Raw genomic sequence first — 24,509 nt, 5'->3', positions numbered from 1 at the left:
AGAAGTCCTTCCCCACAGCTTTCTGGGAGAGGAGGGGAGTTAGGGAGGAAAGGTCAGAGTAGCCCAGCTGGCCCCTGAGGGCGTTGGGGCAGGGGCGGGGTGGGAAACCCCATCACCTCGGACCAGGACTGTGGCCTCCTTGGACGCACTGTCCACCACCGTTTGGGCCATGCACGTGTACTTCCCGCCGTGACGCAGCTGGGCATTCAGGATGGTCAGATCCCCAACTGTCTCCTTCTGCACATGGGGGACAGAGAGTGGGGGGGCAGGTCAGAGGAGGGGGCCCTGGCTAGTGCAGTGAGCCATGAGACATGAGGTAGGGCTTGGAGTCCCCTGCTCCGTTATGTCCATGGACCCCTCAGCATCTCGGGGTTTCTGTCTGTTCAGTGGGAGGAATCAGCTACTCCTCTCTTAGTACCACGGGACTAAACAACAGTTTGTTACGGAGACAGTCAAACGTGGTCTAAGTTGATGATGTCATTTGCGTTGGGGTCAGGAAACAAGAACAGTAGTGGAGGCTTTGCTGGGCGCCTGGCATTCCAGGTTTGTCCCTAACCCTCTCCTAAAAGTATGGCCTTCAGGTGGGATCCAGGGAACTGCCCGCCTAAGGTAGGGGGTTCTTCTGAATCCAAGGATGAGCTTGCCACACATGCATTCCTGAGGGAATGGGGAAAGGCTCTGGGGTAGTCACAGTTAAGGACATCTTGGGTCCCCTGTCTGTCAGAAGGAGGGAGGAGCCGTGAATTTTCTGGCTTCAGGCCTTACCGCGCTGGCCCTCCGGTAGTGACCCCCAGGCTTATCGAGGTCGATGGGGAAGTCATCCAGGGTCCAGATGAAGGTGAGGTCCATGGTGGGGTCATGGGAGGCGTGGCATTGCAGGGTCAGGCTATCTCCCAAGTTGATGTCCGCACTCGAGGGAGCTAGAGTGATCTTGGTTGCATCTGCCAAGCAAAACAATGTCCCTGGGTGGACGGGGGAGGAAAGAGGCCCAGGCAGAGGCAGCAGGGCAGGGTGAGAGCGTTTGACCCTAAGCCCCAGGAAAGAGAAGAGGCAGCATGGCCAACAGGATCTTGACCTCCCAGGAGCCTCACGAATGTGTGAGAGGGAGGCAGGAGTAGATTCCGGATGGTGGCAAGGGGGTGGTCCCAAATGAAGTCCAATCCTGGGATGGCCTCAAAACTAAACTAGGAGGACGGTGGGAGCACAAGAGCAGGGTGGTGAGGGGGGACGGGCGCCCTGTGGCAGCTGAGCCACCTGCCCTCCGCCAAGCCACAGCCCTCACCTCGCACAGATAGGATGCCCGTGCTATTGGCTTTCCCCATGAAGTTCTCAGCGAAGCAGGTGTATTTGCCCTCATCTGACCGGCTGATGTTTCTTATGATCAAGGTGCCGTCCGGAGTTACAGTCACTCTGCAGCAAGGAGAAAGCAGATCTGGCCAACCTAGGGTCACACGGCCGTCGTCACGGGAAGGGGACTCGCCTTCAGGGTGGATGAGGAGGAGCAGGAATTGGGCCGGGTGGAGGAGAGGTTGTACCTGCTGCTGTTGACCAAAATCTCAGTGCCTTTGCTCCAGAGTACCACGGCCTTCGGAGCCGCCCGGGGCTGACAGGGGATAGCAACCTCTCCCCCGCGGGCCGCAGGGATCAGACGCTTTACAGGGTTCAGCCTGAAGTCGGGGGCCAGGGCTAGAAGGAAAGGGGAGTGCCCTGCAGTCACCCAGGGAATCCTAACACTGCCCATTGCCTTGATGAAGACGTCCCCTGGCTCCACGCTACACACTTTACGTACTTTACGTACCCTCCGAGGCCAATCCATGAGTGACTTGCAGTAGCTGCACTGCCCAAATACACCCAGAATCTAGCCCCTTCTGGTCACCACCCCCCCAACTGCCACCACGCTGGCCCAAGCCACCAAATCTCCTGCAGAACTACTGAAAAGCCCCCTAGTCGGTCTTCCTGTTTTTGCACTTTCTTTCTACAATCTCTTCCTCCACTCAGCAGCCTGGCATATCTTTTAAGAAACTTAAACACACACTCAGGATGAAGCCCAGCTCCTCACAAGGGCTCACAAATACGACCCCACCTCTCCACTCACCTCTCACACCACTCTCCTTCATTTATTATGCTCCAATCACCTGGGCCATTTTCTGTCCTTTGAGGATGCCAACGTTTTTTCCCGCCTCGGGACCTTTGCACTTGCCATACATTTTGCTTAAAAATCCCTCAGATCTTTGCACGGCTGGCTCCTTGTTAACACTCAGGTCACACTCCAAATATGACCTCCTCCAAGAGGTGTGGCCACCCTGTCTAACTGGCCCACCTTCCTCCTGCCACTCTGCTGGATTTTCTTTATACTGTAATTTTCTTATGGCTGTCCAAAATTATTTAATTACATGATTTTGTGATTGTCCCTCTCTCTCCACTGGATTGTAAGATACTTGAAGGCAGAGACCTTATCTTTCATGTTCACTCCCTAGAAGGTGTTGAATAAATATTGGTTGAAGGAACGAATAAAAGAATGAGTCTTAGTTAAGCTCACTACAACTTGATGAGGTAGGTATCACTATACCCATTTTACAGATGAGGAAACCAAGGCCCCGTGAGCTCAAATCATATAACTAAGAACACTAGCACCAGCGGACATTTATTGGGCACCTGTTCCGTGACAGACAGGTCCTCTCTGCTTTACCTCTATCTCATCTCCTCTTCCAAAGAGCAGCACAAGGGCGGGACTGTTATTGCCCACCTTTTATACATCAAGAACCTGAGACACAAAAGGTTAAGTTGCCAAAGGTCACATAGCGGAAGGGGCTGGTTTAAACACAAATCTAATTGCTTTGGTTGCCAATGATTTTCGCCCCGTTGTTCACAGCAGCCAACAACCTACTTTAACCGTGCCAGACACGGTACAAGCCAGAGACCCCGTCTTCGGGAAGCTCCCAGTCGAGTGTCTCATCTCCTTTCTTCGATCCCTCTGTTCTGCTCAGAAGCCGTTGGAAAACTGCGGGAAGCTGCCCGCGTGTGTTCGTGTGTTTAGAAGCGCCGCAGCTCAGAACGCTGGAAGCCCCGACCTGCACGTCCTTGCCGACGGCGCCCGCCCACCTGGGCCCGTACCTTGCACAGCCAGCTCGGCACTGGCATAGATGGTGCCATGCTTGTTCTCCGCCACACACTGGTACATGCCCGAGTCCTCCAGGCTCAGCTTGGAGAAGCGCAGGTCCCCAGCCAGCACCTCGACACGGGACTGTGCCCAAGAGAGCAGGGGTGGGGCATGAGGGGCATGAGGACTGCTGGCGTGCTGGAGGACGGGGCGGGGGGCAGGGGGGCAATGGGGGCAGTGGAGGCTTTAGGCGGCCACTCCCCCGTCGAGGGGGCTCATTTGCCCATCCCAGGACCTCCCGGAACCCCAGGACTCGGGTTCCCCAGGCCCCTGCATGTCAGCACACCGAAGCCAGAGGGACAAGGTGGCCTGCTCAGGACCACACAGTGATTTTGTGACTCAGCTGTGCCTGGACCCAGGTCTCTGGACCCTCCAGTCAGGACTCTATCCTGGTGACCAGCCCGTGGCCGTGTGAACCTGGGATGGAAAGAAGCACCTAGAACCACCCGCCCCGTGGTGCCTTAATTGTCCCAGAGAGGCTGCAGTGGTGGTGCAGAGTCAGGGAGGAGAGTCTGGAAGGTGAGGGAACCAGGTGAGCAGCGGACAGCTGGTGTGTGGGAAGCCCCAAGTCTCCTACCTGGGAGGCCAGAGGCTCCCCGTTCCGCAGCCAGCGCACCGTGGGCCGGGGCTTGCCGGCCGCTGCACAGCCCCAACGCAGGTTGGAACCGATGTCAGCCTCCATGTCTGAGATCACCTTCAGCCACTCGGGCTGAGCTGCCGGAGGAAGGGGGAGAAAGGCCGCGGGTGAGCTGGGAGGAGCCTCCCGCTCAGAGCGGACGGGGATTGCAGTTCCTGTGACAGACAGCAGAGGGCGCCCTCAGCGTTCCGGGACGGGGTTGGGGGGGCGGAGCAGGTTGAAGGAAGGTGGCACTTGGTGTCTGTGCTAGCGGCTCTTTTAGCAACTTAAAGCATTCTAAAGTCTTCCACGTGCTCTCTGCAACCCCGAGTGAAGCTCTGAGCTTCTGTTTCCACACCCAGTGCAATCCTGGGGCAGGAAGGCTTAAGCAAGGGGGCCTCCCCTCCCCGACTTTTGGATCTGCTTCCTCAGGGGTAAGAGTGAAGGCGGGGGAGGGTGTCCCAGCTGTGTACCCTGCACGATGATGCGGCCCTGGACGGTGTCGCGGCCCTTGGAGTTCTCCGCCTCACACTCATAGGTGCCCTCGTCCTCGAAGCTGACGCTGGGGATCTGCAGGGTGGGCTCGGCGGTGGCCCACTGGGGGGACAAGGAGCCGTCCACTTTGCGCCACTTGATCTGGGGGACGGGGCTGGCAGGGGAGACAAAGCCAGAGCGGGTGGGCTGCGCTAGGCAGACTCCCGTGTCCCCGCAGCTCTTGCTCGCAGATTCTCATGCCCTCCTGAGGTGCTGGGCGGGTGGGGATGGGGAGGAGGGGGGGAGGGAGAGGGGCAAGGGGGAAGGGTGGGGCCTCTCCCCCAGGTAGGCTCAGAGCACAGGTAGGGGAGAGGCTAGAAGTAGGGTTCCTCTCTCCTCTTGTCTCCCCTGCAGTAATTGTGACACCAGTGAACTTCCTTGTGGTTTGTACCCTGAAGCTGGCTTGCCCTCCCTTCCCCGACCCTGCACTGGCCACCGAGTCTGGGACTGCCTTCCTCAGCAATGGCCTGTGACCTGCGGGTCTATGGGTCCCCTTCCCCCTCTCCCCAACAGGCTTTGCCTTTACTTTTCAAAAGGCCTCTGCTTATTAGTGATTCGTTTACTAAAATGGACTAAGGTATCAGTGAGTCTGAAAGGATTAATACATTAACCTTCCATGTGCTTTCTTTTTCTTTTTTTTTTTTAAGTGGGTTCCACTCCCAGCTTGGAGGCCGACATGGGGCTCAAACCCAGGACCCTGAGATCAAGACCTGGGCTGAGATAAGAGTCAGATGCTTAACGGACTGAGCCACCCAGGCGCCCCCCACATGCTTTAAATATGAATTTTCTGGAAGCCCAGTAACTTTTCACAGAGCAGGGACATCCTAGGTATCCACAGGAGACCTGAGGGAAGAGGAGACCAATGTGCAAATCACACTGTTCTACAAACATTTGTTGAGCACCTGCTATTTGCTTAGCCCCGTTCCAACGAATCCTTTCCCTGGAAGAACAGGATTTCTATTGCAATTTTTAAAAGAGAACTGTTAGCATGCATAGAACACTTACTAAATGCCGGACACTGTTCTGGGCACGTCATGGGTATTACCCCGCTGAACTCACTTCTTGCCTCTCCCCTGCCTGTGATGCAGGTACTATTTATGATGATTACCATGTACAAGTAAAGGACGCAGAGGCACAGAGAGGTTAAGTAGTTTATCCATGGCCTCGCAGCCAGCCAGTGACAGAACTGGGATTTGAACCAGGCCGGCCAGGTTGGGATTCGTGCATGGCGCTACGTGCCTCCAGCCTGGGGTGCTGCATCAGCCCCCCTGAGCCTGTCCCGCCTGGCTGGGAGCACCCAGAATGTGTCAGGCCCCTTCACTCAGAGTGACAGTGCTCAGTGAGGGGTGGTCCCTACCCACTGTGGGTCCACCGCGCTGCCAGACCCTGCCTGCCCTCTCCCTGGGGTCACCCGGGTCCCGGAGGGGCTCTGATAGGCTGTGCCCTGGCCTGCCCCCTCCCTCCTCCACCACTCACTTCCCGAAGGCGAAGCACTCCAGGGTGACCTGCTGCCCTACCAGCGCATAGGTCTCTGCTGGGAACCGAGCCTTGATGCTGGGTGCGAAGAGCCTGGTGTCTGGGAAGAGAGGGATTTTGCAGATCGGACACAAGGGATGCAGGCCAGGTGCTCCCGGGCTTAGGATCTCAGCACAGCTCAGAGCCGACTCTTTCTTGACCCCTGTTCCCCCTTGGGGGCCTGGGCAAGGGTCTGGGGCCCTGCGGCCGGAGGACCTGGGGTTCAGGCCCCAAGCCCCGGGCTCTGTGAGCCGCTCTTCACAACCTCCAAGGGGAACTCTCTTTTCCTATTATCCGCCGACCCTTCCAGCTCCCTCCTCCGCACCATGCCCACCGACCCTGACCTTCAGCAGCCAGGTTGAGCTGAGCGAACTTGCTGAAGACGCTCTTGGTGGAGAAGTCCATGTGGCTGGTGGCCAGGCAGGAGTAGTTGCCCAGGTCTGAAGCGTTGGTCCGGGCAATGTACAGGTTCCCCGTGGTCTGGGACACGAAGTGACGCCCGTCCGTCGGGATGAAGTTGGGGAACTCGTTGAGGAGCCAGCGATAGGACAGGCCTATAGGACATGGGGAGTTTGAGGAAACCACGGGGTGCTGGGCTGAGGGGGCAGCCGTGGGTGGGCCCCTCAGCATGCAGACCCTAGGGATCTCTAGACGTAGTCCTGAGGCCCCGGGCTCTGAGCTGACCCTGAGGGGAGCCCTAGAAGAAAGATGTGACGGGGTGCCCGGGTGGCTCAGTCGTTAAGCGTCTGCCTTCGGCTCAGGTCATGATCCCAGGGTCCTGGCATCGAGCCCCGCATCAGGCTCTCTGCTCAATGGGGAGTCTGCTTCTCCCTCTCCCTCTCCCTCTGCTGTTCCCCCTGCTTGTTCTCTCTCTCTCTCTCTCAAATAAATAAAATCTAAAAAAAAAAAAAATTAAAAAAAAAAAAAGAAAGATGTGACGGGGTGCCTGCCCTCGGGGTGCTCCCAGTCTGAAGGCGGAAGCAGGGCACAGAGTTAGAAAATGACAGACCCATGAAGGAAACACAAAATCATTTTGAGCTGGGGAGCCAGGGGTCCGTGCTTCCAAGGGCCACTCATTACCTTTTACTCCATCCCTGAGTGACTGGAGGTCCCTCCTGTGCCCTGTGTCTAAACGTGGGCCAGGGTCCCTACTCACCTGGGTAGTGGGCAGGCGGGTTACAGGGCAGCATCACCCCCCAGCCTTCGTGGGTTTTCACCGGGTCTCGCTCCTCCTTCGAGAACTCCTGCAGAACTGGAGATAAAGACCAGGCACTCGGGCACCGTCCTCCAAGCCTTCACGGGACGTAGTCACCTGCCCTTCCTGGGCGCTCTTCCCAGTCCCCTACTGCCCTCCCCTGACGTGCAGCACCCCATGGGTCTCACAGCCGAAGCGGAGAACAGCCTCCCTGCTGACGACGGCGCCCACTGGGTTGGAGGCCAGGCACTGGTAGACGCCGGCGTCCTGGGCCTTGGTGGGGTTCGTGATGACCAGGTTGCCCCCCACCAGCTGGTGGCGGGAACCTGGCTCCAGCTTCATCTCCGTGCCGTTCAGCTTCCACCTGCAGCAGGGGGCGGAGGGGGAGACCCTCCTGAGTCCTACTTGGCTGGACCCAGCCTGGGGCCAGGGCTGGAGTGAGGAAAAGCTGCACGGCTGCCTGGGGCCCCCAGCACCCGCCATGGGGGGAGGGGTCTCACCTATAGGTGGCCGGAGGGCTGGCCCGTGCCCGGCATGCCAGCGTCACCTTCTCCTCCGTGGACTCCTCTGGGAATAGCAGACCGAGGGGCTGATCTTCAAAGACTGGCCCAAAGGTGGCCGGGGTTCCCCGGGCTGAACTCTGAGCTGTAGATGGGGGACACCACCAGAGGCCTCAGGGCCTAGGGCCCGACAGGGCAGTGCCGTCCAATAGAACATTCTGTGAGGATGGCAAGATGCCATTTTCTGCACTGCCCAATACTGTAGCCATGAGCCCCAGCTATCAAGCCCTCGAAATGTGGCCAGTGCAGCCGAGGAACCAAATTTTAAGCTTTATTTAATTTAAATTAGTTAGAACTTGAATGTCAGCAGGCCGGGCAGGCCCCAGCTGGCCAAGTTAGTTGAGTCAATCACCCCTCCTATGCTCAGGTATTGAGCACTCGCTGCATGCCTGGCCCCGGGCTAGACTGTGTTGCAAAAATGAATAAGACACAGTCCCTCTTCCTCAAGAGGCCTGCAGTCCAAGGAGGGAGACAGAGAAGGACAGGACAAGGTGGTGAGAGCTATAAAAGCAGCTGATGGGGGCGCCTGGGTGGCTCAGTCGGTTGAGTGACTGCCTTCGGCTCAGTCATGATCCCAGGGTCCTGGGATCGAGCCCCGCATCGGGCTCCCTGCTCAGCAGGCGGCCTGCTTCTCCCTCTCCCTCTACCGCTCTCTCTCTCAAGTAAATAAATAAAATCTTAAAAAAAAAAAAAAAAGCAGCCGATGTTCTAGATGCAGGGGCCCTCAGGGCGGAAGCTGCTGATCTGCAGGGTGTGAGAGGCCTGCGAAGTCACTGGTTAAAGAGGCGGAGAGAAGATGTGTGTCCCTGGGGCCTGATGCTCCTTCTGGGCCGACAGCAAGTGCTCCGGCTCTCGACCTCTTACTAGCCGTTACAGAGCCCTTCTGAGCCTCAGCAGCTTCACCTATGAAATGGAAAGAATATGAACTCGCCCCCCTGGGTCTAGAGGACTGTTCAGTCTGGCACAGGGCGTGTGCTCTGGAAATGTCTGCGGGACCCAAGCATGGGGCAGGGTGGAGGGTAGGGGAAGAAGGAAGGCTTTATGCGGGGAGGGGGGGGGGATGTGCAGGTTGCTTTGGAGGCATCTTTATACAGTTCCAGTGTGACAATTCAAGAAAGAGAGGCCCGGGAGACGAAATGACTCGTTTGTGGTCACAAGGCAAGTCTGTGGCACACGCAGGTCTAGACTCCTGTCTCCCGAGTTTGCTGAGCAAATGGGTATCCCTGGTACAAATGGAGTTTTCATGCCTGGCCTCCTGCCAGGGCTGATGCCTCTTTCTCCAGGCCCCATTGTTCAACCTCACCAGGGCGGGGGGACACTGAGGCACAGAGGGCAGTGTTTCACACCTGTCTTCGCACAGGGCTGGGGGGCGGGCTCCATTTGCTGACTCGCGGGGTCCGTCATGCTTTGCCTTTGCGGTGCTGGGCAGGAACCAGGCCACCCCTAATTGGCTCCTACTCCTCAGTGCAGCTGGTTTCAGGCCCTCCTTGGTGGGTTGTGGGGGGGTGGGCTCCGCATTAACCAATTAGTGCCTCCTCTCCCCCCGCATCCAGCTGCCGGCCCCGCTCCAGGGGTGGGGGGGTGCACCCCATGCCACAGCTGAGGCCCAGCCCTGGACCCCAGGGAATGAGGGCGGCTGTTAAGCAGCTCTCAGAGTGAGGAAGGAGGCAGGGCTCCCTGAAATGGCATCCCCCATCGCCCTCCCGCCCACCCATCACTCTCCCTCCCTGCCGCCCCAGGCCTCAGAGGCCACAACAGCGGTGCCAGCGGCCGGAGAGCGCAGCTTAATCCCAAGTTAATGACGGTGGTGGAGGGGACAGACCCCTGCCCCAGCTGGGACTGCCAGGATGGGCGGGCAAGGAGGGGCGGCGGGGGCAGCTGGAAGCCACCCTGGATGATAGCCGCTTCCAGTAACTGTGGGGATGGGGGGTGGCCGAGGGGGCCTGGGGCACACTGAGGCTTTAAGACTGGCTTTCTTCCTGAGAAAGTTTTGTCCTCGGCACCCTCGGCCCAACACCCGCCCACACCTCTCTCGCCTACACATACTTCCTGACATGCGTGCGCGCGCGCACACACACGTACTCACCTCTCTGAGCTATCCCGTCAGATACACAGTCACGCACACATCTGTTCCACGCACATCCGGCTACAAATGTCCACGTGCGCTTATTTATACACACGCACATATTCCTACTGATAAAAACAGGTGCTATTTATTTAGTGCTTGCTCTTTATCGGATGCCACACTTCGTATTTCTTCTCTTACCCTCTTTACAAGACAGGAACTGACATTTCCTTACTTCCCTAACGTGGAAACTGAGATTTAGGCAAGTTCAATAACTTGCCCCAAATCGCACAGCGAGGAGGAGCAGATCCAGGGATTGGGATCCTGGCCAGCCGCACCCGTAGCCGGCGTCCTCAGCCACAGTGGTCCTGATTCTTCCCCTCAGTCCCCATCAGAGGCCCGTCCTCCCCCCCCCCCCCCGCCCAACACAGAGGTGCCATGTGGGCGCTTCCTCTGGAGGGCAGCGTGGGCGGAGAGCCATCACTCTTGCTGGAAGGTTTTCCATGCACATCCGTCATCCCCCCAAATGTAGCACCCGGTTCACGCCAACAACTCGCAGGCATTGGCACTGTCTTAAACATCCACAAACACACTCTCATTCACCCCACACCTTCCCCTGAGGCTGCACTCGCGCCCACCACACACACACACACACACACACACACCCTTCCTTGTTGCCCGTGTTCCGCATCCTCTCTGATTCTGATTCCCTGTTCTGGCAACGCTGCTCCCCCAAACATGGGCATCTGGAAGCCTCAGAGGAAGAGGCTAGAGAGACGTGAACATACAGGGGCCTCCTCACTGCCTTTCCTGGCCTGGATGCCAGGGACCCAAGGCTGCTTCTCCAGGGCAGGTTAGTGAGGGGAGCCCCGAGGGAAGACACCTTTCTGGGAGGGGTGAGAGCTAGTGATGGGATGTTCCACTCGGGTCTCTGGGGCTCGGGGATGTGGCAGACCGGGTCCCCTCTCCCTGGGCCTTCCTGCATCCCTGGGTCTAACACCCCAGCAGCTACCCACACCCCCTGCCCTCAGGTGATATGGTCCCGGCCTGAGCTGTCCCCGACAGGGGGATAGTGCTGAGGACCCCCGGCGCCTCTCCTCTGCTCTCTCGGGGGTGGCTGTCTGCTGCCCTGTGCAGCCTGAGCTCCCCACCCCAGCTGCTCCTCTGGCCCTGGGTAGGGGTGGGAGGTGCTGGGAAGCTCCCTCCGGCCTTTGGGTCAGCCCCATTTCCCTGCAGCCTCACTGATTTGGGGGCAGGCCTGGGAGGCAGTTAGGAGGTAATGAGAACATCTGGAAATGTGCCAGTGGAGTCCTCCCGGGTGAGACAGAACCTAAAACGGGCCGGCCGCAGTCTTGCAGGGGCGTGGGGCGGGGAGGAGGAGTGGAAGCAGCTAGAACTCTGGAAGGGGTGGAGGACGGGGACGCTTCCTCCCATGGAGGTCTTTACGGAGAAAAGAGGCGTCTATTGATCTGGGCTGGGGGTCAGGGCGGAGAGGCCAGGCAGTCCCAACAGGCCCCCCAGGGCAGGAGCAGGTAGCGGGGGACCTCCCTCCAGCTCTTGGACTGGCTGGGTCTCCGGCGCCTCCTTCCCCGCATGCTCCCCAGGGGCCGGCCAGCCTGGGTCTGGGCCCCAACTGCCCTCTTCTGCCGGCCTCCCTCCAATGCTCTCCCTACCTCACGGCTCCCCTGGCAAGAGAACTCTTGCCTGGGTCCCTCCGGCCTTCAGCCTCGGCCGCCCCGTGCTCTGTCTCATGTCTTCTCACGTCCTGCACTTGGTCTGTCTGTCAGGCCGCAGCGTGGCCCTGGGGAGCCCTCCTAGAGTTTTGTGGTATCGATCCCTGTCTCCTAATGTCAGAGAACGCTAGAGTGGGAGGATCCGATAGAACTTTCTGTGATGATGGAAATGTTCTATAATCTGTGCTATCCAATATGGTTATTAGCCCTTAAAATGTGGCTTGTACAACTGAAAGACTAATTGTAAAATTTAATTTAATCTCGGTTTTAATAGTTCCATGTGGCTATTGGCTACCCTATTGGACACCACGGCTCCTTAGGGGTTGCAGCTGGAGGACAAGATCATGGAGATCTGATCGTGCCATAATCTTGCTGTGTGGCCCAAGGCAAGTCTCAGCCTCTCTGGATCGTGCTTCTTTCATCTATATTATGGTGGAGACTCATTCCTTCTGACCTCGAAGGGAAGGTAAGATCCACAAATGGGAAAATTTTAGCAAGGAAATGGCCTCAAAAATCCAAGTGCCACAGCAATGCAGGGTCAATGATTTCTGAAGTCATCACTAAAATAATAGCAATGATAGAGCAATAGAATCATCCTGCTGGGCTTTGGAGCCCAGATGAATCCTCATACCTGGAAAGGAGACAAGGACCACAGCGACCAGCAGCAGCAGGTGTGACTTCCTCCTGGTGGGTGTCCCCATGGTGGGTGTCCTGGGCGGCAATGGGGGGCAGAGGAGAGGAGGCTCAGCCCAGCGCGGGGAGAGTCCAACTGGAGGCTGAGAAGGACCTGAGGAGGCAGAGGATGGGGAGGACTCTGAGCCGAGGAGAGCCCCTCCCGGCTCCTTCCTGGCTCCCCGGTAAGTAGGCAGTGCTTCTCCCCCCTGCCTAGGGAGAGGCCGGAATTGCTCCGCACTCACCCTCCCCAAGCCCCCAGGGGAAGGGGCTTGGCTGTTACAGAGGAGCTCTTCCCAGGCTGAGTGCCTACAAGGGGCCCCCTGGGAGTCTGGCTCTGCCCTGTATATGCCGCCCCCCTCCCCTGCAGCCAGCAGGGGTTTGCTCGGGAAGTAAAAGCAGTAACTAATTGGGAGGCAAGAACCCACCTGCCCCTCAGTGGTAATAGCTCTTGATGTAGGGTCCAGAAGAGAACAGGGCCCTGCCTGGGTGGTGGGGAGCATCTTCCTCCTCCAGGGTTTGGGCCCCAATTTCCCCTGCCCCTCCCCCACAGCTGCCAGGGTTTGGGGGTGATAAGCCCCTCTGGGAGCTGCATTAAGTCTCTCAGGGTTGGGGTGCCTGGGTGGCTCAGTCGTTAAGCATCTGCCTTTGGCTCAGGTCATGATCTCAGGGTCCTGGGATCGAGCCCAGCAACGAGCCCCGCATGGAGCCCCGCATGGAGCCCCGCATGGAGCCCCGCATGGAGCCCCGCATCGAGCTCAGCATAGGGCTTGCTGCTCAGCAGGAAGCCTGCTTCTCCCTCTCCCACTCCCCCTGTTTGTATTCCCTCTCTTGCTGTCTCTCTCTGTCAAATAAATAAAATCTTAAAAAAAAAAAAATGTCAGGGTCTTCCTTGTTTTTCTAGCAGTGAGGAGGAGTTTCACTGGTTTATTCACACCCTCTCACCTGGGCCCCAGGTGAGGCACTTATGTTCTGTGCACCATGGAGCCCTAGCCTTGGCCCCATCAGCAGCGCTCCCCAGCTAGGAGGGCTGATGTGCCCCCACAGGCCTTCTAGGATCCAAGAGTTAATGTGGCTCCCAGAGGAGCCTTCCTCTTATACAGAGACTTGGTTAAATCCTAGAGCTCTGGAGAACCTGTTCCCTGGGCGGGGGCACCCAGAACAAGTCAGAGCTCCCCTCCATCAGGAAGCGAGATGGGGCCTCATCCTGAGAGGGGCGGGCAGGCCCAGCCTTTCCATCTGCTCCGCATCTCCAGGCTGGCGTTCTGAGTTCTGGGGCTAGTGTGGAATCTCAGGGGTCTGCTTTTCGGTTTTAGAGGGAGCCTGGGTCACTGGGCTCCCAGGGCTCCCCGTCAGAGCTGCCATGGGGAGCAGATAACCCAGATGCAGATTCTGTTTCTCTTCCTTGCGCCTTTCCAGAAGCCTGAAAAGGGGGAGGGGGCTGAGACTGGGGGAGAGCCTGGCGGCAAGATCCACACCATCTCTGGGTCTGAGTGTCTTCATCTGTAAGATGGGTGCTCTAAGGTCCCTGCCGGCTCTGAAACTGCAGTGCCCCCAGAGAATGCAGTGTGGCTGAGGGCCTGGGATGCTGTCCCCTGAAGGGGGGGACAGTGGGGGTAGGGGAAGGCAGGCTGCAGATGACTTCAGAGTCTGCCGCCAGGGCCAGTGCAGGGTCTAAAGACCAAGGCAAGTCCAGGATCTCCCATTCTCACTTCATGCTCTAGTCCTTTGGAAAGAAAGGCCTCCCAAACCCCTTTAAACCTCAACATCTGGCCGCCTGCAGCCTTTCTCAGCCTCCTTTACGGCCACGGCTGGGGGAGGGAGGGGGAGTCAGGGAGGCTGTGGGCTGAGAAGCTGGGTGTTGGTGGGCAGTGGTGTTTAAACATCTGGCCACTCCCTCTTCTGCCCCACGGCCATATCCACTTCCCTTTGTCAGGAAGGCGCCCAGGTGCCGCCTCCCCAGGCACCCCCTCTCTGTCCTCGCCACTTTCAGTTCCAGACTGGAGCGCAGAAATTCTGCACTGGCCAGGAAGCCCCTCAGAGGCCCCCACAGGCACACAGTTAGGCTGCAGCTCTGCTCGCGACTAGACCCTTGGCGCCCACCCGTGGAGGTGCGGCTGACTCCATTCAGAGCCTGTCGCTCCCCAAGGGCAGAGACGGACTCCTTCATCTGGGTATGGCTGGTGCCCAGCAAAGTGCCCCGCGAACAGTAGGTGTGACTTGTGGGTCACATTTAACTGATGGCGAGCAGCTGTGACCAGCTCCTCCAGCAGTGGACACAGCTGTCACACACTCCCACTCTCCGCAGAGCTGATTCGGGGGCGCCAGGCTTCATGCTCCCCAAGGGCTGCCCGAGGGCCAACTCCCCAGGCCACACACCCTCACACACACTCCCTCTCTCATATACTCAGAGACTCATGGACACACTCACTCTGTCTCGGACACACCCTCTCACATGCACACACGCACACTCCGTCTCTTCGTCTCACATACTTTCTCAGACGCTTTTATACACTTTCACACATACTCCCACTCTCTTCCCCACACACCTTCACATACACACTCACACACCCTCACACACACACACACACACGCACACTCTCTCTCTCACACACTCAGGTCTCTAAGGTCAGCAGGGTGTTTTGTCATGGAAGAATCTAGAAGTATGGCCCTGGATGCTATGCTCCTGATAGGGAGCCACGAGGGCACTGCGAACCATCACAGGCTTTGGAATCCACAGGTAAGAGTCAGTGATATGCCTTCCTTTCCTCACAACTTTGTGAGCCTGGACACGTTATTCCTCCTGGGGGAAGCTCGGTTTGCTCATCTACCACGGGGACGTCCTAACACTTAGGTTCCAGAGCTGTTCTGAATGGGAAAGGAGGTGATGGAGCGCCCTGCAGAAGTCCGGGGCTGTTTGGACTTGCCTTGGGGTCACAGTTAGGATCGGGGAGTGGAGAGAGGATGGGGCTCCAGATCCCTTCCCCATTTCAGCCAGAGCAGGTCCACTTGTACCCGCTTCACCTCCTGGAAGTTCCCTTTAAACAAAGGGTTCCTTGGTTCCAAATAGTTTGAAAACGCCCCTCTGTGCTGGTGCGGTGCGTCCTGGGGTCTGGCACAGAGAAGGTGCTCCATCATCGTTTGCTTCCTGCCCTTTGTCTGCCTGCCATTCCTGGGAGCTCAGGGAGGGGGCAGGGTGCGCGCGCGGGGAGGAGCCTGGGCTGGGCTCCGGGGCTCATCCTGAGTGTGCCCGAGCAAAGCAGAAACAGATGACCGAGGGAGCTGGGGCTGGGGCTGGGGCTGGAGGCTCCGGGGCAGGAGTCTGGTGCTGCCCATGAGCAGTGCTGGCGAGTGTGTGTGTGGGGGGTGTGCACATGCAAGTGTGTGATGTTTTTTCGCATCTGTGTGCTGTGTCTCGATGTCCCTGCGTATGTGTGTGGTTTGGTCTCTGTGTCTACGCGTGGGTCTGTGTCTGTTTATGTGTATGTCTGGTGTGTGTGTGTGTGTGAGTGTGTGTCCCCAGCACAGGGCATGACAACCCAGTTCCTGCCTTGTTTCTCTGTGACCTGCCAGCAGGACCACTCACCCTGGAGTACTTCTCACCGCAGTGGTCAGAATTACCTGTTAGCTCTTACCACAGGCGTACATCATGAATAACACAATCCCACTGCTCATTCTACACTTCAGTTTAATCCAGACTTTTATCAGTCACCTTGGGCTGACGGGCCCTGGGCACCCCCTGGGGACTGAGACCTGCCTCAGAAGGGACATGGCCTGGGGAGGAGCTGGGATAGAGGAGCTCCTGGGGCTGCCTTTGGGGAGCACTAGAGACCAGTCAGGCCAATCAGATGTACATTGACTCCACTGTGTGCCCAGGACTTGTTTGAATACACACACACACACACACACACACACACACACACACACACACGGAACCTGGGTCAAAGTTTGAGCTTCTTGCCTCCCTGAAGGTGATGCAGCCGGCGTCCAGGTTTGCCCCACATCCCTTTCCCTTCCAGCGTGTATTACCACGTGGCAGGCGTGGTGCTAAGCCCTGGGGAGAGAGTGATGAACACACAGCCTTTGCAGAGCTTCCTGACCCACTAAGTGGCCCAGTCATTTCCCTATACCATCTGCCCTATGACACATTCTAGAATGCCCAGGGGGGAGGAGGCCTTTTTGTCGGGAGCAAGGCAGGAGTGGAGCTATGCCAGGCCCCGAGCCGGCCTTCTGAGCCCGGAGCCAGCCAAGCCTGGCCCAGGCCAGCTGCCCCGGTGCAGGGGTGCAGGGGTGCAGGCTGGCGCAGGCTGGCACAGGCGGGTGCAGGGACGCAGGCTGGCACCGTCAGGGGCTGGTCCTGTGCGGCGGCAGCACGGGAGGGAATGGGCTGCTTCGGGGTTCGGGGGCACCAGGGGAAGTGGGCTGAATTGCTGGGTGCAGGAAACAAAGGGCCTGGGGGACAGCTGCAGGACGGAAAGCTGTGAGCCAGACTCCAGCACGCGACAGGGTTTTCTGGGCTGAGGACCCCTGCACAGAACCAGCTAGAGAATGACAGATACACTCTGCCTGAATGCGACCACTTGGGACACCCAGCTCCTGGCCCTGACTCTGTCTCTCCTTCCCCTGGATAATGGAGATTTGAGTATTGAGGGGTTTGGCGACTTTCAAATGGGTGCTGGTAGGATAAGGGGAAGTTTGGAGCCCAGTTGAGGGCAGAGACTAAGTGACTTATTATAAGCCAAGAAGTACTGCGGGAGCCCGTCGGCTACCCACCATCCTCCATCCTGCGGCGCAGTACAGTGGTTAACAGAGTGGGCTCTGTGCCAACCGGCCTGGCCCTTACTAGTTAGCATACAACTAACTGGCATAACCCAACTCTTACATTCATTACCTACCCTCTCCGAGCCTCAGTTTCCCCACCTGCAAAATGGGGATGAGAAGGGGCCCTGGGGAGGTCAGCAGCAGGCCTGGCCATAGCGAGCACTCAGAAGATCAGATCTTACTGCTGAGAACCCTCCCGGGACCTCCAGCATGGGCCCCGGCACGCCGAGGGACACACACAGACCAAGGCAGACTCACTCCCACACGGTCATGACATTCGGGCGGCGCTCACAAACGTGTGGGACGCTGACGGATTCCCACGGTCTCCCTGGGCAGGCGCCTTCCTCCGCTCTGCCCCACACGTGCAACAGGCCCGGGCAGGTACTATGTGCTTGTGCCTGCCCGAGACGAGGGCACAAGCACATAGAATCACACCCAGAGCGCGTGTGTTCAGGAGGGCACCTGGTGAGGACATGCACATGGGCACTCCCAGCAGGTCCTGCTCCTTGACCACCCCCACCTCCCGCCTGCAGGGTCCAGGATGGGAGGGGCACTCTGCCTAGGGAGGGAACAGCCACCCGGGATAGGATCACCGTCCTCCAGGAACGTCTGAACCACTCCACACCTCTCTGGAAGGACAGGGGTGTGCGGTGGCCTGGTGGGGCCACAGGCCAGGAAGGGACGGAGCTGCTGGGGGAGGAGGGTAGTGGTGGAAAGGTCTCGGTGGGAAAGGCTGGTGCCCTGAACTGGAGGAGGTCCTCAGGACAGATTTGGGTGGGATGGGGACCTCCTCAGTCCCCAGTGGGGGACAGGGACTGGGTGGGGACAGGGGAGCTGTGCAGCTGGGTCTCTCCCCAGCCCCCTCTATGTGCTCCCTCCCTTCCCACTCCCCAGTTTTCCCCCCCGCAGGTTCTTTGTACTAGCAGCTGGTTCCGAGCCCCTAGCCACGGCACTGCTGTGCCCTCTGGGGGGAGCTGTGACCCCAGGCTCCCGCATTTGTCTGAGCTTTCAGTACCAGGGGAGTCTGGCCCTTCCTCTGCAGCCTGGAGTCTCTGACTCTCCTGCCCTGGCTCTCTCCCTGGAGAGACTCCTCAGAGTGGGGAGTGGAAGAAGGGAGAGCTTTGCATCCTCCTGGGAGGAGCTCGTAGTAAGGGGCAAGCCATACCCAGACCCAGATTTTCCCTACTCCCCTGCTAGTGTGGAGTGGGACAGATTGAGCAAGGGTTTTGGAAGGACCATCCCTTTTTGAGAGGCCAGGAGTAGGACGATTGTTTCAACTTGGTTCTAAAGAACCATATTAGGAAGAAATCAGCGGACCAATTTCCCTATGTCCCATGATCTCTGCAGAGGGGAGACTCCCCCCAATTCCTGGACAGTTTCCTGCAGGCTGGTTCAGAGCCAAGCCTGGTGGAGGTGCATTTGGACCTGCTCCTCCCCTCAGATTGGTTTCTGCTCCGGGGCCCAGATTAACTGTGTCTCTTGGGCGGTACTGCAGGAAGGCTGCCTTCCAGCCAAACGCAGGATGGGGGGCCTCTTGGTCTAGGAGGCCGGCACACTTTGAGAGGATGTGGGCTAGGACTTGAGGAGATCCAGCGGGTTCATCTGGATGGTTGCGGGGTGGGGGTGGGCTCGTTAGATGAGAAGGGTGCTGAGGTGCGCCTGGGCCTGCACGTGTCCTGGGGCAGGGGGCGCTCAGTTTTGGGTGACAGCGTCACACCTTTGCATCATCTTTGGGTAAACATGGAAACATGGGCTCATTTTGCACCAAGAGAAGTCATTAAGCCAAAGAAAGGACTTCTCTACTCCAAGATGGTTAACATCAGGGCACAGAGTCCACGGAAACTCCCATGAACTTTCCAGGTTCGCAAACCCCCCTGTGAGGTGAGTGGGAGAGGTTGGTCTAGATTAGGGTGGTTCAGAAGAATGAGAGATGGCCGGCCTGCATAAGGGGCTGAAAAGGAGGTCTATCTTCTTATGAGTCACCCCATTACCTTTTGAAAGAACATAACCCGACGCTGGAAGGAATTTAGAGGGCCGTCCACCCCACATCTGCCTCCAGTCAGGGCTGTCTAGCTGTGGACCAGACCCCAGTCGTCAAACCCTCTGAATAGTCCCTGGAGAGGAGATTGCCCCTCCTCCTCATGGCTCATCTTTCTGGCTAGGAGGTGTCTATAGCAGTCTGACTTCAATCCCTCCTGTTCCACTGGCATATTCTTTGCTCTGGTTCTTCTTTCCCTGTGTATCGCCCACCTCTTCCTCAGCCCCCTGGTTCTGCCCTAGGAATCTTCCCTAGATCACAAATACCACCCACGGTCAGGTTTAGAGATCATCTTTGAGATATGCTTTCTCACAAACATTTGGCTTGAGGATGTGGGGGCGGGGGTAGGACACATACATCCTCCCACCCACCCCAAATGTATTGCTTCCCTCATGGCCTCAGGGTCCGAGAGGGTGCCCTGGGGAGACCCCATTCTGCGTACTCGCTCCTGAGGACTAAATTCGGTCAGTCAGAGACAATATGTACAACCATCCCATTGAACACAGAAGCCTAACCTACATGTGTCTCTATTTGAAAAGCTGCCGGCAGAGAAGGTGCTGGAAGAGAGTTGCATAAGGAGTGAAATCTGGCAGGGCAATGGTGTGGAGGGAGGTTGAGACCTGAGGCTGGAGGGGTACACTCGGCCAGGGAAGGCAGTGTGAGCGAAGAGCTTGGCCAGGTGGGGAGTAGAAGATGAACGAGTTGTAAGAGTTGAAAGAGCAGGGGACCCAGCTCCAGGCACCTGTCCGCCTGGGTGCCTCTGCTTCCCTTCCCGCTGGGGAGCACCAGAAGGACAGGTGAACCTTACGTGACTTTGATGCCCCCTTCCCATCTGTCTCCCACCTCCCTTCTGCTGGCTGAGGACTCCCGATAGATCCCATGGGAAATTAGGAATAACTCTGACCTTGTGGCAAAAGCCTTGCTTGAGTAGTTTTGCAGCCTGGCTAGAAAGGGGTTAACTGGTGAGGCACCCTGGGGAGGGGCTTGGATGCTGCCGGCTCTGGGGGTGGGGGGCAGAGGTCCCTCCTCCCAAGGCCAGGAGTCAGGGTACCATTGCCCTGCTCCACCCTCAGGAGCCAGGGTCCCATCAGCCTCTCCCACAGGTGGCCCACTCTTTGCTGCCCTTGATCTCCAGTGGCTCATCTGGTTCCTCCGAGGGTGAATGGGAGGCTAAGTGGACAGAGCATCTCTCTGGCCAGAGGGTCAGGGGAGGAGCCCCAGGCTGCAGCCCAGAAGGAGATCTTGGGAGCCCCCTGAGGGACTGGGTTATTCGGGCTGTTCTTCTTCTGCCCCCCTCTGAACAGAGGGAAAAGGATGCTACCCGGGCTGGGAAGGGGGCTGGGGGTTCTGGGGGAGTCAGGCTGAAAGGAAGGGCAATGGGGTCTGACCAGTCACAGGCTGATTGTTGGAGAAGGGGGAACGTTAAGGGCAAGTACTTTGGGGGCCAGAGAACCTGCCCTTCTCACGGGCCACCCTCTCCTGGTCTGCCTGGATTCCCAAACCTCCAGACAACCTTGACTGACAGCTTTTCCTCCCGGGACACAGGCTCAGCCCCCAGTGTTTTGTGGCTGAAGGGTCCTGACTTTGTCTCCATGTAGCACCTGGACTGTCCCCTTCCACAGGCTCTGTGTCATCTCACCCCCTTTCTTGTTTCCCATACCTGGGAATCCCTCCTGGGGAAAGCAACAGGATTCAGCTCTGGACACCAGCTGAGGCTGCTTCCCCCACCTTTCTGGTGGGTGATGTAAGCCCGATGGTACTCTCTCTTTCTGGACCCTCTAAGATGAGCCCTCCCCCCTTCTCCCCGGGCCCCTTTCCTCTAGGGAAAGGCAAACTTGATGCCAATCCTTCCCTCCCACCAGTGAGGAGGAGGGGAGGGATCTGGGGAGAAGGCAAGGTTGGGTGGGGAAGAAAAGGAATTTCAGCCCTGGCTTCCCAGCTTCTCACCCTTGGGGATGTGACTTGCCTCAGTTTCTCCTCCCTAAGTCCCCACTCCTGGACAAGCTTTTGCCCAAACTTGAGTTCCACTCCCCCCCTCTCTCTTCCACAGCTTCTAACTGAAGCAAGACTTTGCAAAGGGGTCACCCCACAGAGGTAGACCCAAGGCCATCTCAGGTCTGGATGGTCAGGCTCAATTCCACCCAGGGACTCCTGGGGGAGGTGGCGGGCGGCGGGGGGGGGGGGGTGTGCAGGCCAGAGTCTGGGGCTTGGCCTCATGGACCGTCTGGTCCCGGCCCTGGGTGCCGGGCAGGCCCTGGGGCCCCTGCCCTCTCTGTAGGCAAGTGTCCGTACCGGCTGGAATTCCTGGACACCTGGACACCACTGGGGTCCAGCTTCCCGGCCAGGCTCAGCCTGCCAGGCCCCTGAGGATGCCACCCACGTAGACAGGGTGGAGGGGCCCTCCGGTCCGGTGGCCGGCCCCCCAGGGGCTGGGCGAGAAGTCAGACTGGCCGCCCCCGCTGCGGGGCCGGGGCTCCTGCTCTGCCCCTGCCCCCTCCCAAGTTGCAAGGAAACTGAGCGGGAGCCCCTGAGCCGGGGCAGCGCCGGGAAGCCCCCCTCCCCTCCCCCCCGGAGTTGGGGGAGACAAAAGCTGTTGACACCTACCTGGAGAGAAAGAAGGGTGTTGGCTGGGGCAGGTGGACGCTGCCCGAGGCGGTGAGCCGGAGCCAGCCCGGCCGCTGGCCCCCGGGGCCGCCCTCCTCTCCTCCCCTGCTCCCCTCGGCCGCGGGCCGCGCTCCTGGGGCGGCGGGGGCGGCGGGGGCGGCGGCGGCGGCGGGCGAGGGCGCCTGGTGTGCGCGCCCGCCCAGAGTCACTGCAGCATCTCTGCATCAAGATGTGCTCCTCCCTCTTCCAGGCTCCGCTCACTGGCTGGCTCCGGTCCTCAGCCAACGCTCGGGGGCCCCGGAGATGGCTTCCTCTGCCCCCCCTCCCGCCCCCTTCCCGTCCCCACCCTTCTGGCTTTACCTCATTTGCTGTCATTTAAGGACCAGGGAGCAAGCCAGGGCGCCCGCGTCTTCCATAATGCATGGGCGCTGTCTGGCCTGCCTGCCCCCGCCCCCTATCGCTGCCCAGCCCGGAGCCGAAGGGGCGAGCGAGCAGAAAGTGGCTTTTGCTCCTCAAGCCCTGGACACCCACGGAGGCAAACTCCTCGCCTCCCCCTGAAGTCCCCTTACTACAGGCAGGCGTCCAGATCAGAAATCTCCAGCTTGCTGTGCGGGGCAAGTGGGATGGAGGGGCCCTCCTTTGCCCGCCCCACAGGTTCATCTTTATTGTTCCCCTAGCTTATGAAAGTAACAGGGCTCTGTCAAAATATCCACACACTAGAGAAAATTTAAAAATAGATAGTGAAAGTCCCTTAACAAATCTGACTTATGTGCCCCCGGTTTATTATTTTCATGTATGTAAGTATGTGGGTTACTAGTATTATTTTATGAAAATGGGATCGCACACTACAGCATGATTGGCAAAATATTTTTAAACTGTCTAATAGATCTTGGACAGCTTTCCACATCAGTACTTATGGATCCAAGCCCACTTTTAATCAACCAGCGGTGTGAAGGTCATGAAGAGGTCACTAGATCGAGGGTCTGAATGTCTGAAGGGTAGTCTGGGCGCTGCTACGGACTGGCTGTGTGTGCTCGGCTACGTGTCCTGCCCTCTCTGAGCCTCACTGGTAATGTGAAGGGGTTAAAGACGGCCAAGCTTCCTGCCAGCGCTGAGAGGCTAGGTGCTCATCCAGGTCAGCGGCACACCTCTTCTGCTCTGTTCCTATCACGTGGGGGGCTGCGCCCGGGCAGGCTGGGGCCCGGAGGTGGAGGTACAGCCATTCGCAGCGGCAGTCAGCCCTGTCAGGCTGTCGCTGTCGTCTCACTCCCCCCTCTGCTCCACCTGCTGTCCAGCTCACATCGGCAAGACTAGAGAGAGGTCCAGATGCTGAAATAGCTGGCTGGGCCAGGCCAGCCTCGGAGTTTGAGATGGCCAGACCTGTCAGGCCTGGAACGCAGCTCCGTGGCTTCCGGAGTTGGGGGGCGGGGGGCGGGCGCCGGGGCTCGGGGCAGACCTGGGTTGAGTGAGAAGTCCTGGAAAAGGAGAGGACGTGGAAGGGGGGAGGTTCTGCTGCCCAGACTCCGAGTCCAGAATGCCTGCCCAGGTCCCATCTGCTCTCCCCTCCCGCCCTTCTGCTCCGCTCCGAGGGGCTCTCCCAGCTCAGGGTCTTCTTTGTTCCTGACGGAGAGACATCTGATCGTGCTGATGATGCTTCTCAGGGAACTTGTGCTGTTCATCCCTTCCAGGATGTCCTTCCCTTTCCTGCCTCTGCCCACACTGTCCTTGTCTGTCTGTCTGTCTGTCTGTCTCCCTAGGGCCGGCATGTCAGCCCTGAGCATCTGAGGTGAGCCTTGCCCTCTGATGCCATGCAGGTCAACTCGGGCTCTGAAGGGAGGGCCTCAAGTTCTCTCCAAGCAGAAACCGGCTGCCAAGAGAAGAGATGGTGCATCTGTGGCTGCGGGGCTGATGGGCCAGGGGATGGGCTGACTCAGGGGCCGAGGGTCTGGAAATGCTTGCAAGGATTGCTTTCGATTGAGACAGCTGTCTTTGTGACTCTATTTTAGGACAGCTGCTGCCCTTGCTGTGAGGGCTGGGTGCTTGGAAAGGACACAGTTCCCTCCGGATCAGATCAGCCTGGTGACTTGAGTCTCAGATTCTCTGATTCCTCTGCCACCTGCCTGCCCCGTCCCAAGGGGGCTTTGCAGCCACAGCGAGAGCGCTTACTGAGTACTTACAAGCAAGAGTACTTACGAAGCTGAGATCTAGATGGGGGGAGACAATTCCCAAAGTTTCATCTTCTTGCCTGTTTCATCAGCTGAGCCTGGTCCTGATGGATTTGGGGGGTTCCTGGGGATTCTCACTGCCAGCTTCTAAGGTGCTCCTGCTCCTGAGGAGAGAATGGGGTAGACGTTTGGGGGTCCAGGCTGAGTTTTGCCTGTGGGGTCAATTTGTCTGGTAATAACAAAAGTATTTCATAGTATTATTATTAATCATTATATACATTATTAACAATAATTCAAGTGTCTCCAATGGGCCAGGAGCTGTGCTGAGTGCTTCTTCTGACTTATCCCCCCGAAGGGTAAGTGTCATTATCATTGTTCTCATTTCACGCACGATGCCCGCAGAGGTTAAGGAACTTGCTCAAAGGAAACAGTGAACAATCGGAGAAGCAGAGGTTGCTGGTCTGCTCCCAGCATCCCATCCGTGCTTTAATCACTATGCCGTGTCCTCCAGTCACCAGCGACTGCCCTTCTGGTGGGGGCAGGGGTCAAAGTTGGGGACAGGACAATTTCCTCTCTTTTAGCATCTGCCAGATCCCGGAATCCTCACTGGTTGACTTAGGGGGCACCTCTCCCCTCTGTGGCTAATCAATATGTCTCTGTGTAGCCCAGAGTAGGGCACCGTATCCCCGAGTCGAGTCCCCACAGGCCCCCAGACGGCGCAGAGCAGGGCCAGTCGAGGACGATCAGGTGGCTCATCAAATGAGTCACTAATTTGCCTGTAAACATGTGGTGGCCCCTGGAGGGGGTGCCCCCAGAAGGCATCTTGAGGGC

At 58.2% G+C, this 24,509-nt stretch overlaps 1 protein-coding gene across 1 annotated transcript in view; it reads right to left on the bottom strand.

Moving 5' to 3' along the window:
• CNTN2 (contactin 2) overlaps positions 1 to 21,654 on the bottom strand; it is a 32,201-nt gene extending 10,547 nt beyond the window's left edge. The window contains exons 1-14 of the mRNA XM_081825089.1: positions 21,514 to 21,654; positions 12,010 to 12,165; positions 7,521 to 7,665; positions 7,209 to 7,384; positions 6,982 to 7,077; positions 6,170 to 6,379; positions 5,787 to 5,886; positions 4,250 to 4,425; positions 3,738 to 3,874; positions 3,115 to 3,244; positions 1,536 to 1,686; positions 1,283 to 1,410; positions 766 to 941; positions 117 to 237 (exon numbers count right to left, since the gene is read on the bottom strand). Of these exons, the coding sequence (XP_081681215.1) occupies positions 117 to 237; positions 766 to 941; positions 1,283 to 1,410; positions 1,536 to 1,686; positions 3,115 to 3,244; positions 3,738 to 3,874; positions 4,250 to 4,425; positions 5,787 to 5,886; positions 6,170 to 6,379; positions 6,982 to 7,077; positions 7,209 to 7,384; positions 7,521 to 7,665; positions 12,010 to 12,079 (1,816 nt within the window). The 5' untranslated portion in view covers positions 12,080 to 12,165; positions 21,514 to 21,654. The remainder of the gene's footprint in view (positions 1 to 116; positions 238 to 765; positions 942 to 1,282; positions 1,411 to 1,535; positions 1,687 to 3,114; positions 3,245 to 3,737; positions 3,875 to 4,249; positions 4,426 to 5,786; positions 5,887 to 6,169; positions 6,380 to 6,981; positions 7,078 to 7,208; positions 7,385 to 7,520; positions 7,666 to 12,009; positions 12,166 to 21,513) is intronic.
• Positions 21,655 to 24,509: the final 2,855 nt, after the last annotated feature.

This window comes from Leptonychotes weddellii, chromosome 6, assembly GCF_054177405.1.
Source record: "Leptonychotes weddellii isolate Sample4059 chromosome 6, ASM5417740v2, whole genome shotgun sequence".
NCBI lineage: Eukaryota > Metazoa > Chordata > Mammalia > Carnivora > Phocidae > Leptonychotes > Leptonychotes weddellii.
The sequence above is the reverse complement of the archived record's forward strand: the minus strand, read 5'-3'. Positions and strand labels throughout refer to the sequence as shown.